This window comes from Aedes albopictus, chromosome 2, assembly GCF_035046485.1.
Source record: "Aedes albopictus strain Foshan chromosome 2, AalbF5, whole genome shotgun sequence".
Taxonomy (NCBI): Eukaryota; Metazoa; Arthropoda; class Insecta; order Diptera; family Culicidae; genus Aedes; species Aedes albopictus.
The window spans coordinates 494884991-494898539 of NC_085137.1; the positions used below are offsets into that span (position 1 = coordinate 494884991).

At 34.2% G+C, this 13549-nt stretch overlaps 2 protein-coding genes across 7 annotated transcripts in view; both read right to left on the bottom strand.

Annotated features, from left to right (window-relative positions):
• LOC109423281 (uncharacterized) overlaps positions 1 to 13549 on the bottom strand; it is a 217129-nt gene that overhangs the window by 42832 nt on the left and 160748 nt on the right. The gene's annotated exons all lie outside the window — the stretch shown is intronic.
• LOC134288686 (uncharacterized) lies at positions 6231 to 9729 on the bottom strand. Its single transcript, XM_062854286.1, has 2 exons — positions 8500 to 9729; positions 6231 to 8413 (listed from the first exon to the last, which is right to left on the bottom strand). Exon 2 carries the CDS (start codon positions 8403 to 8405, stop codon positions 6297 to 6299), a length of 2109 nt encoding a protein of 702 aa, XP_062710270.1. The 5' UTR covers positions 8406 to 8413; positions 8500 to 9729; the 3' UTR covers positions 6231 to 6296.

A 13549-nucleotide genomic window follows, 5' to 3' on the forward strand; every position in this document is an offset into this window, starting at 1 on the left:
TGACACCGCTGTGAGAACACAATTTGAACGAATGTCTGTCAAGAAATGTTTTATTATGTTTTTAAATATTTCATCCAGAAGTATTGGAAAACAACATATGACAAAAATCTTAACATTCCATTGAGAGTGCATCCAAACATCAATCAGCTGATTTGCACAACAACATAGGGGATGGCCAAAATGTTTGGGATAGGCAACTTTTTTTTCTTTCACAAAAAAATTCAACATGCTATAACTTTTCATAGAGTGCATTAAAAAATCTCAAATTTTGTCTGTTTGTCAACCTGTTATATGTGCATCATTGGTACAAATTTGGGCTCGATTGATTAATCTTTCGCAAAGTTAGAACCGTTCGGGTAAAACACTATTTTTTAGACATCTCATTTTTGAGCTGTCATATCTCGGAAACCAGTGAACCGAATTGAATGAAATTTTGAACGTACACTAACAATACACAAATGCTCCACAAACTATTAAAACATATATACTTTTTGAACGTTGAAAAAAGTTATCATGGATTGGCACTTTTTGGATTTTTCTCGAAAAAAGGTAATTTTTTTACGTCAATGTCAATAAATTATAGTGTTGATGTCCAAAGATTTTCCACTTCTGTTCTCAAGTTATCTTTAATCAGATATATTAGAGCCTATTTAGATTAAAGGAAGAACACACTTAGTAATTTTTGTGTGGTATTGCAAATTTGACCAATTTTCCTCTATATGGGTGAAAATTTCAACCCGGTATAACTTAATTCGCCGTGAGAAAATATTACATTTTATAACGTTGTATTAAGTATCATTATATTGTTGATAAACGTTAAAAAAATCATTCAATTCGGTTCACTGGTTACCGAGATATGACAGCTCAAAAATGAGTTGTCTAAAAATAGTGTTTTATCTGAACGGTTCTAACTTCGCGAAAAATTATTCAATCGAGCCTAAATTTATACCACTGATGCACATATAACAGGTTAATCAACAGTCAAAATTTGAGATTTTTTGATGCACTCTATGAAAAGTTACAGCATGTTGAATTTTTTTGTGGGAGAAAAAAAGTTGCCTATCCCAAACATTTTGGCCGTCCCTTGTACGTCACATAAATATACGGAAAATGGCAAAATTTCATCAAATTGAATCGTTCTTCGTCGCTGTGTCACCGCAGTGGAATGTAAACCAACATAAATGCATCCCCGCTCGTGCTACAACATATTTAACAAACTTGAGTGACAAAACCATTGCCTGGTGGCGAGACACATAATTTCAGAGTTTGTTTTCAAAAAACATATTGTTTGTACACCGCGTCTATATGCGCAACACCCTTACTTGTATTGTACTCACACCTCAATGTATAATACTGTATAAATAAATAGTACCGAATATGCCTCCGCCATGGCTGGACGGCCGAAAAGCTGTTGTTTCATTTTTATAATCCACAACGTAGGAAACTCCCTGGCCGTTGTGCCAACACATATTGAAAACATTATTTTGGATGCACATGTTCTGTAAAAAGTTGTGAAAACATTTTTTTTACTAGGGATGTTTTCGAAAAACTTTTATATAACATATTTTAATATGTTTTTATCAGCAACTTGTTCCGATGTGTTACTTGGGCACTAGACAACGGGCTAGCATGCAACGCCCAGTGGCACAGCCGAAAACTATTCCTGGCAGCTGTGGCGGGAATCGAACCCGCGCTCCTTAGCACGATGCGACTAAAGGCTTGGTGACCTTAGCCGCACGAACACGAAGCCACACAACTTTGTACCATGAATCCTTATTACCAAAACACATTACCCCAGTTTGACAAACCAGATGTCACTAGGGTTCGGTTCGGTAGATCTTTTACCGTAACGCAACCCGAAAAGGTTGCTACCCACGTTACGGGCTCCTTCAAAGATCGAGCATCTTTTAAACCCCCCTCAACCATTCATCCATCAGCACGGGTCGCCTGACACCTTGGATTGGGGTTACCTGTTTGATGGACTGCATCTAAGGATTTTAGTGAAATCTAAGGTGGATTCAGGGAGTTTCAGCGGGTATTAAGGGAGATCTCACGTGGATTCATGGTGGTTTCATGAGAGTTTCAAGGGTTTTTAATTGACCTCAGGGAAGTTACAGAGGGGCTTTATAGGGTTTCAGGAGATTTCAGGTCCTTCAAGAGAGTTTAGGAGAGTTCTCAGGGTGGTTTCAGGGAAGCCTTAGGGGGTTGAATCGTTTCATAAGAATTCTAGGAGCTTTAGAGGGGATATCAAATGAGTTTCAGGATTAATCTGAAGGATTTCAGAGAAGTTCTAGAAGGTTTCAGGAGATTTGAAAGCTCAGGGTACAGGTGGTTTCTGGAAATTTCAATGAGGTTTCAAAAGGTTTCAGGAAATTGCAGATTGTGTCGATAGAACTCAAAGGGTTCTCAATGGTGCTTTATGTAAGTTTTTGGGGGATGTAATGGAATTTTATAAAAGTTTCACGAGGTGTGAAAGCGGTTTAGGACAGTTTCAAGTAGTTTTAAAAGAATCTGTTTTGTACCTTTTAACTCCGCCCTATTTTGCTTATCCTTTTACAGATACGCGTATTTCGACTACCACTTGTAATCTTCCTTAGTGTCAGTTATCCACTGTGGATAACTGACACTAAGGAAGATTACCAGTGGTAGTCGAAATGCGCGTATCTGTCAAATGATAAGCAAAATAGGGCGGAATTAAAAGGTACAAAATTGATTACACTCATTCTTACAGGGTATTCTGCTTAGAGGGTTCGAAAAGTCGGTACACTAGTTTTAAAAGAGGTTCAAACCATCTGCAAACTCCTGAATCTTTCCTAAATCCTCATATTTTCCACGAACAAGCTCCCGAAACGCTAAGCTTGTTCGTGGAAAATATGAGGATTCAGAAAAGATTCAGGAGTTTGCAGATGGTTTCTGCGAATTTCAGATGGATCAGGGAAATTTTCTGGAGAATTCAAGGAGATTTCAGATGGATCTCTAAGGATGTTCCAGGGAGATTCAAAGGAGTTTCAGTTGATTTTAGGGTGGTTTCAGAGGGGACTCATGAGGGCATTATGGGGGTAGTTGGGCACTTCATGGAAGTTTCAGAGCGTTTCGGAGGGTTTCAGAGGTTTTCAGAGATTCTTGCAGGAATTTCGTTTCCAGATTCCTTGAGTAAATCTAGAGGTTTCTCTGGATTGTTTTTTCCTACAGAAATTTCTTCCAGAGATTATTTTGAAATCTTTTACTGCGATTTTGATGAAACTCTTCCATTATTCCCTGATCTAAGGAATGTAATGTGATCTAAGGTGGTATCAAGGAATTTAAAAGGGGTTTAGGTTTAGGGGGAAATTTCAGGCTGATTTTGGAGGAATCTCGCAGGATTCGTAGGAGCTTCAGGGGGGTTTCAGAATTATTCAGATAGCTTCAGGGGATTTCAGTGATTTTTCTAGGAATTTCCATCTAGACTTTTCTAGACTTTTTAAAATTCTTCATGGGGTTCCTCGGGAAGTTTGTGGTTTTTAGAGGAATTCAGTGATACCCCTAGATGATTTAAGGGCGTTACAAGGAGTTCAGGGGGTTTCATGGACATAGGTCATTAGAGACGTAATTTTATATATTGAATGATTTAATAATTTCAAAAGAGTAGCCAGCAATTTCCGTCATTTTGGACTTAATTTTACGCTTAAGATATAAATTTTCATTCGATACAAAAATCTTAGTACTCAAGCAGTTCACGCTGAATAAATAAAATTTGCGCATCTTGTATTCGGATATTGGTTATTTTATAAGTGTGGAATTTTAGAGAATTCGGAAAAGCTCTACTAAAGTCCTTTCCTCCTCTTTTCTCAAACTCTCTTAAAACTCCTTTGTGTGAATAACTAGCATAAGTTAAAATTCACGTTTATTTCTGTTTTAGACAAAAAAAAATCTTTTCGACTTTTCCTCTTGAACTCTTCTGATAATTGTCTTAGGGTCGATATCTTCACCTCGGCTTAACCGGTAAGCTAGGCTTACCCATAAAGTTAAACCTGGTTTAACGCTTAAGCCGGGATGAAGACAACTGAAACTAGACCACCTAAACAATGTACATTCCAAATTTCATAAAGATTGGAGCACTAGAGCGGAAGTTACAACCCATTATAACGCGCATCCTCCATAAGGGCAAGACAAAGTGCGAAACTTCAAACGAGATTATCTCAAAATTTTGTATTTATAAGGTACCGTCTCGATGATTACGATATCTTTAAAACAAGTTAACCGATTCGTGACCTTTTTTCAATTGTTCGTATTTCAAATCTTGAGGTACTGGTACCTCCCAGCAACAATCTCTGTCTCTACCTTAAAACTTTCTGAACTTCTTCTCTTTCTCACAGATAACTCCATTGACCCATATTGAGGTTATTCAATCAACCTTCGCGGTGCATAAGGGCCATTATGACCCTCAACCCAATTTCAAGGCTTAGTATCTCCTTTAGTTATTAACAAACCGTAATAATATTTTTGAACGTTGATTTTTTCACAACGAAGCATTTTAAAATTTCCTTTAGAATTTCTCGGACATTTTCTTGAAAGCTTTTGAGGAATTATTTTGGAAATAATTCCAATAATGGAAATTTTTGGAAATTTGTTCCAAAGGAATTAGAAATATTCTTTAGCATTTGTTTTGGGATCTCATTCAAAAATTTCGGTATGTTTTTGTTTTATTAGGCAATTGCTAGTAGGAACTCATTCAGAAATTTATGTGATTTTTTTTTCGGCAGTGCTACAAGCAACTCTTTTAAAATTTCGAAAAAAAAATTTTCGTCGAAAATTTCTTTGGAGATTTTGCGATGGGAAAAGTGAAAAGTGACGCGACCATGTTGCTGTTGTGGTCTATTGTTTTCGGTGCAGACAATTATTGATGGAGTCAAGGCGGGGTTGCGGTTATCTGACAAGATGGAATTGGGTGAGATCATTCTGATTTTTTCTTTATAGAAGGAGACGAGGTAATTTTGCCAATGTGGTTTCATTAAACTCCTTTATAACCACATAGAGTGCCGTAGCATCTACAAATGTATCCTGCAGCTCTTATATTGACTTTATATTGAAGCATTAAAAATGCTAGAAGAAAGTTATTCAAGCGCACAATAGTTTAGAAAAATCATACAGAATTGGTCAAATTATCTCAACAGCTGATCACAAGCACCACACTAGACTACTTTCGTTCAAACACATAATACGTGAATAGCAATCTAAGCATGAAACGCTCTAATTTGAATGTATAGAACTCACAGAGACGTATATCAAGTTTCGTAGGTTTTGCTTGCACGGATGGTTTTAAAGGAGAGCGATTCCACGAACAAGTGGGAAATTTTTCCAGTTTTTATTTTTTGTATTTTTTGATTTGCATGGAACCTTGCATACAAGTTTTTGGGGAACAAAAACGCCGTTTTGCATACTTGGTTCGCCATTTTTAATCTAGCCTTACTTATGAGAAGGGCCTATGAAAAATGCACATGATATCTTCAAAAAATTGTATCTCGAAAACGGTTTGTCCGATCGGTTTGGTGTCTTCGGCGAAGTTTTAGACAATTGTTGGTGCTATATGGAGAAAATATGCACGGTAAAAAAATATGTTTGGTTTTTGTGATTTGAACTAAAATATAGTTTTTCCCTCAAAAGTGACATGTCAATATTTTTTTTTATTATCCTTATGTTATAGCTGACTGAAAATGCTACCTAGTGCACAGTGGGTTGTTCTGGAGAAAAATAGGTTACAATGAAAAAAAAATGTTTTAAAAAATTACGGTTTTTAAAAAAAGCTATTAAGTAAAGTCAAAAAAGTTTGTCGCCCTAATTTTATGAAAGTACATCAAATTTGCAAGAAAAAAGTACTTCGGTAACATTTTTCTAAGATGCACCGTTTAGAAGATATTACTAATTTAATATTGATTTTTTTGATAACTTAATAAGTTTTAGCCCTTTTCGAATGTACTCCGTGTTTCTCCAGTTTCAAAAGTATTTTTTTCGGAAAGATTGGAAAATTTTGAGTTAAAATGACACTGACAGCTTAAAGATTTGAGTGAAATTCTCTGCCTTAAAAGTATTTTGAAAAACAAGTTACAAAATCCCACTATCAGGAACAATGATTTCTTCCAGTGGTTTTTGGTGTATTGTGTTGAAAATGTGCATTCAACTCTTGCATATCGCAAGCTCCTCAATTAGCAAGATTCAAAAGAGCGAATAAGGCTTATTTTTCAGGGGTGCAATAAAAAATAACATTATACTTTGTACATCAGTTTATTTTTATTCCTGTATTTTTATCAAATTATTGTTTACACAACTTTCTTAACAATATCGAATATTTTGGCATCATTGTCAGTGCAGTTTGAATAAAGCTTTGCCTTTATTGTATTTTCTGATAGAGGAAGAAATGAGTGGAATTTTTGAGTTCCTTGAATTGTTTTTGCATTATTATATTGATTATTTAGCTGCAAAGACATATTTTCGTATTCTTCTGTAGTAGAATAACAAAATGACAACTTTGTAAGTTCTTCTTCTTTTCGTTTGTTTGCCCAATTAAACAACTCTCTTGCAGTCTTTATCGGGTGTTCGCGTTCTTTGGCTAAACTTGCTCTGGTAGCCATGCGTTTTATCGTACCTCCAATAGCATCGCATGGACCTTTTCCGTGCGATGTTGCGAAGAAATGCCATTCAGCGTCAATACCATACTTTGACTTAAACTTACAAAGGCTAGAAAAGTTTTTTCGGTTTTTATACTGTGAAGCAGCACCATCTGACATAAAATAAATTTTTTTCATGTTTTTATTTTGATCAATTTGTAAAAAGTTCATCATTTTATCAATAAACAAATTAACAGCGACTAAATCATGTCTTAGTTCTTCTGAAATTATAATGAAGCTAAAATGTTTAATTTGCCTATTTTCAGTATAATATATTACGAAAGGATGGATTGTGGCCTGTTGCACGTTCCAATGGTGTGATTGAACTTCATCCTGCAAAACGAAGCTGTAATTTTCAGAAAAGTCACAAATAGCCAAAAATTCACCATCTTGCAAGTTTTGTTTTGTAGTTTTCAAAAAATTGGATTGTTCGGTTTTTACAAAATCATGCGGAATCAAACTTTCTAATTTTGAGCTGAAAAATGTAACAAAGTCATCGGTTTGCTTTACAATAGTTTCTAAATCACATCTGTCAGTGGTAACCCATTGTTCGAATGAAAGCTTTTCAACAAAGTTTTCTTCCAGTTGTTTCAATAAACTGTCTTCTAAAACTGAGGTATCTGGGCAGTTTTTACATCTTCGTAGATGGCAATGAGTTGTCTTATTTTCGCAAAGTAATCTATTCGTTAATGTTTTTAGATCATTCAAGACATTGTATTTTTTTAAGCTATGTAGAATTAAATTGACATTTTCATGCGTAGTGCAAACGCAAACATTATGTGTTCCTGTGATAGTCAATAGTTTACATTGCCTTGGCCGGAGGCTTGCAAATGATGAAAACCCTATTTTTACATTGACGTACACTTCATTAAAGCGATTAAAAGCTTCTCTTAATGTCATCATTAACAATCTTTTCTGAACAGCTAATCTCTTATTTCCTGTCTTTACGCTAACAAAATCTCTTTGGCCTGGCATTGCACGGCTTATATCATCGTCCTCAAAAAAATTCAAAACCAGTTCTTTTGTTTCATTACTCAAAGCTTTTCCAGAGCTTGAACCTTGAGATGAATCTAATACATTATTTTTTTCCTTTCTTGCATCTGATGCCATATTTCTACTAGTTTTAAATTCGTCTACAATTTTTTGTACTGACCATGATTTTGGTAACAATGATAAAATTGATAGTTTTTCTTGCCTTGTGGCTGAATTTAAAAATTTAATTTTCATATTTTTTATGACTTCATTAAACTCGTTTGCTTTTTCTGTTTTAGCGTCTAATTTAAAAAGATTTCTTCGTACACCTTCGACGATTTCAGCGCACTTTTTTTCAGGATAGTGAACATTTTTAACCTTACCTAAATCTATAGGCGAAACACGAATAGCTGCTATTCCTCGGTTGAATATTTCGACGTCTACAGGCATCGTGAAGTCTTCATTTGATTGAATTGTGCTTAGCGTTGACGCTGATGGTATCGTGACCAAACTTTCATAGCTTTGCGAATCAGGTACAACAGGTATGGTCTGAACAGTTGGCATCCTTGAGCCACCGGCTACGCTTTGTTCTTCGTTTTGGGTGAGGTGAGCTCTTGAATCAATATGTAGACGGCAAGACGAACAAATACGAAAATCCTTGGTGTTCAGTGTGGATACCTTGGAAAATCCAATTGACTTCAGTTTTTGGATGATACCATCCGTGAGATATCGCAGCTCTTTCGAACACTGAATGTCTTTGAATGGACGAATACATCTGATTTTACTCATTTTGTAATCTGTAACATAGAAAATATTTTCCAATTGTTAGTTTTGAACGAAAATATCACAACACATATAATTAAAATGTGTATTTAAAACTTACCTTTGCACCAAAACGTGTTACACTTTCCTTTACAATTATTATGTTATCAAACAACACTGGATCTAGTTCAAAAACACTGGATTATTAGCTGAAATTACTATGAAATCACTATGCTTCTAGCAACCTTTCTGCATTTACTGTTTGGTTTTCCCTAGTAGATACTGGATGAATTCAGAACCGAGTCAGACATTATTATACAGCTCACGGGTATAAATCATAGAATGCTGGGTAAAGACTGCTGGAAGATAGGTAGAGTTGAACGCTCAGGTATCGTCAGGTACGAGTTTGGAGAGTTGGAGCGAGGTAGATTTGCTGGCGTAGGTATATTGTTATTGAAGAAGATTGTAAATTGTATATACCTGGAATGAATAAAGAGTGCGGCGGTTGTTGATTGAGGTATCAGTCGGCAGCCGTCTAGTTTGATGGAAGGTGACTAATATTATACTAATATTATACCAATTTTAATCAAAATTGGCTGAAATCTTGCGAAAAGCTGGAATTATACTAATGTCATCGTGTCAGACTACGTTGATTTGATCCACTTTTTTGTTTATTGATCTTTGTTCTGCCGCTTGTGTTGTGTGTAAGAGGTAGCGGTCGCGTTCGAATGAAATAAAGCAAGCTGACACCCGACCGCGACAACGAAACGAAGGCAGTGAAAAGTGTCGAATGTTTGCAAGCCTGGGCCAGCGTGGCCATGGTGGACTAGTTCCAACAAAGACCATGTTTACAATCACCAACTGTACGTAGTACAGCTAACTGGTATCTAATTACCTGTATCTAATACTTATTAGCACGTTTTCAGCAGAAGGCAATAAAAACCACTGGAAGAAATCATTGTTCTTGATAGTGGGATTTTGTCACTTGTTTCAAAATACTTTTAAGGCAGTGAATTTCACTCAAATCTTTAAGCTGTCAGTGTCATTTTAACTCAAAATTTTCCAATCTTTCCGAAAAAAATACTTTTGAAACTGGAGAAACACGGAGTACATCCGAAAAGGGCTAAAACTTATTAAGTTATCAAAAAAATCAATATTAAATTAGTAATATCTTCTAAACGGTGCATCTTAGAAAAATGTTACCGAAGTACTTTTTTCTTGCAAATTTGATGTACTTTCATAAAATTAGGGCGACAAACTTTTTTGACTTTACTTAATAGCTTTTTTTGAAAACCGTAATTTTTTAAAACATTTTTTTTTCATTGTAACCTATTTTTCTCCAGAACTACCCACTGTGCACTAAGTAGCATTTTCAGTCAGCTATAACATAAGGACAATAAAAAAAAATATTGACATGTCACTTTTGAGGGAAAATCTATATTTTAGTTCAAATCACAAAAACCAAACATATTTTTTTACCGTGCATATTTTCTCCATATAGCACCAACAATTGTCTAAAACTTCGCCGAAGACACCAAACCGATCGGACAAACCGTTTTCGAGATACAATTTTTTGAAGATATCATGTGCATTTTTCATAGGCCCTTCTCATAAGTAAGGCTAGATTTAAAATGGCGAACCAAGTATGCAAAACGGCGTTTTTCTCCCCCAAAGACTTGTATGCAAGGTTTCATTCAAATAAAGATATATGAAAATTACTCGTTGCTGAAATGATATGGAACCGCTCAGGATTCTTTATCGCGTCGCGGGTGGATTGCTGTAGGAGTGAGTATTGTGAAAATAAATCGGATTTTTTTATCTTGAGATTGATCGGTAAAATCGGAATTTTGCTTGTTCTACGATTATCGCGACGCGTGTTTCCAGTGGTGTGAATCATATAACCTACCATAGGTGACTCCCAGATTCACACCCTACCTTATCCTACTAACAAATACTCCATCCCGAGACAACTGTGGGGATGCTGTGGATTCCACGGTTTCTAGTAACAACGGTTGTCGAACTAACTTTCCTAACTCTCCCAATGACCGTAAGGAAGTGGCCAGCGCCGTTATTTACTTTCAAATATTGAACTTTCGAATTGTGCACATTGAGAGTGTGTAGCTAGTCCCAAGCACCGTTCAATGGTTCTCTGTACAACTTCGATTGTTCTGGTTAATCACGGAGTAACAACTACGATGCGTACGATTATCTTTGCTTTGCTTTTCCTTCGATAATTTCTTTGGACTGAGACTGCTTCGGTAATTCTTTTGTAAATGGCTTTGACATTTCCTAATTCGATTTTTTAAAAGAATTGATCAGGAAATTCCTCCAACAATTTGTTTTCGAAGTCCGTGGAATGATGGGTAATTTCTTTCTATTTTTTTTTTTTGATATTTATTACGGCGAATTTTTTGTTGTTTATTTTGGCATTTTTTTTTGTTTTTTTTTCTATAATTCTTTTGCAAATTTGTTCAGCAATTATTTTGGATATAGTGGTTCGGGAATTCCTTTGAGAATTTATTCGAGAATTAAGTTTGGATTTCTTCCCACAATTTATTTGGGAATTCCTTCAATAATTCCTTTGGAAATTCAACCGGCTCTTTTTGATATCTATCTGCTAATGACTTAAGAACTGTCTTTGAAGAGTCCTCTTAGAATTTCCATTACAAATACTATCGGAAGATCATTTTATAATAGATCCATCAATTCCGCTATTTTTTTTTTTAATTCTCTGGATATTGTACGGAACTACCTTTGACAATTCATATGAGATTTTATTTTGAAATTTTTCTTATATTACGGGGTACATTTGGGCATTTGGCAACTTCTATGTTTTTTTGATAATTAAATACTTTGAGAAATTCTTTGGAAAACTTCTTTTTTTCCCTTGCAATTGCTTGTGATTTTGAAAATTCCTTCGGTTATTCCTTTGAGAATGCCTTAGGAAATCCCATTATAAATTCTTATGGTAGTTCTTTTAGAAATTTCGGAATTTACAAATATCAGATAGAATTTTCAAAATAATTATTGACGGAATCCCAAAAGAAGTTGTTGAAGAAGCTTTCAAACGAATTATTGAATTCTCTTTCATAAAATGCCTGGGAAGTTAACGAAGGAATTTTCAAAGCAACTCACAGTGGTTCCATTTGCTCAGGAAAGCGGTCATAAATCATTTTCTTCGTTTTTTGAAGGGAAGAATCATTTTTAATGACCAGAAATAGCATGTTATGACCAAAAAAGGATATTCCACTACGTTTTTATGAACATCACTTGAAAAATATTAACTTTGGACATTTTTATTTATGATAATGAAATTATCATTAGAAAGCTTTATTTTGCACAGAAATCAGTAATCAAATATTTTTAACTATTATGAAGAGTGGGTATCAGTTTCTGCTAAGTATAACAAGTTAAAACATGTATCACATGACAGTATCATAATAGATTCTTGTGAATAGTATCAGTATTAGCATTAAAATTTTAATTTTATTAGTAGGTTTTATTTCTGCTGTAATAAAACAATATATGAAACAGGAGACTTTTCCTCAGAAATAAGGTACAGTGTATCAAACAATTGTCCGTACAGCAATTTTTTTGTCAAAATAATTTTTCATTCAAATGTTAATAACTTTTTTATGCGTCAATCAAAAACGCTGAAATTTTGACCAATCATGAATCATATATTAAAGCTCCATTAGTAAAATTTTGAGCAAGATCGAATAAGTTTTCTGAAAGTTATAGAACTTTTAGTGAAACTTATAAGACTTTTGAACACATTTTAAAAACATTATATCTCAATATGTACTCGATGAAATTTTTTCAATTTTTTTTGTGTTACATCTTAGACCTAAGGCTTTCATATGCAGCCATGTTTGAGGTTTTATATTCACTACAAAAAATATGAAAAATGTGCGTATGTAGTTGACGATGTTTTAAAATTTACCATACTTTGCACATATAATCTGCCAAACGTTTTCCACCAGTAAAAGTGCATTTACTGAACGAAAAATCCATAGGACCTACTCTTCATACGTAGTTTAGTAGGTCCTGTATAAAAATATATCATTAAGAGAGTTTAAAAAAGTAGAAAACACTTGGCACTTTTATTGATCAAAATATGATAAATTTCCAAATGACACTCTGAACATATACAGATTTCTTATATTTTTTGTAGTGAATATAAAACCTTAAACGAGCTGCATATGAAAGCCTTAGGTATAAGCTGTGACACGAAAAATATTGAAAAAGGTTCATCAAGTACTTATTGAGATATAATGTTTTAAAAATGTATTCAAAAATTTTATAAGTTTTACTAAAAGTTCTATAACTTTCAGAAAACTCATTCGATCTCATTAAAAATTTTACCAATGGAGCTTTAATATATGGGCTATAATTGGTCAAAACTTCAGCGTTTTTGATTGACGTATAAAAAAGTTATAATCATTTAAATGAAAAATTATTTTGACCAAGAAATTGCTGTACGGACAATTGTTTGATACACTGTAGTTTTCATGGTTGAAATACAGAAAAATCATCACAAATCGAATTAAAACAGTGTCAAATTACCAATAGTGATAATTTTAAACAATAGTGCAATAGTGCAATTACAGAACCAATTACTTCTTCAATTGCAAAATTTTAAACAAATATTCGGGAATATTTCACATTACGTACGTAAAAGGAAATTTTATTACCATAAATACAATGCTTTACACCGTAATATATCATACGATTCATGGGCCTACGTTTTGACAAAGATTAAAGTATTTCCAGTCGTTTTTGTTTCTAGCAATTGCTTTGGATATGCTATCCAGTAATGAAGTACGTGGAATTTTAATAAAAAAAAGCTGTAACCCAATAAACGGAATATATACAAATATCGCTCTACATTGCTAAATATTCGACAGAAAGCTTGCAATAGTATCAAAGAAATCAATTCGAATACTGAGATTTAACGTAAAAAAATTGATCAAATATTTAGATTTGGGAAGAGATTATGAAGAATTATGTCCAGTAAATAATAATCAAAGAACATATTTATTCCTTCTTCTCCCATCACTACAGTTTTAGGTACTGGGTGGATTTTGAGGAAATTTTGTCAATGTTAGCAGAAAATGCAGAATTCCTTATCAAATTAAACAATTACAAAAGAAAGTTTTGACGAGGCCAAA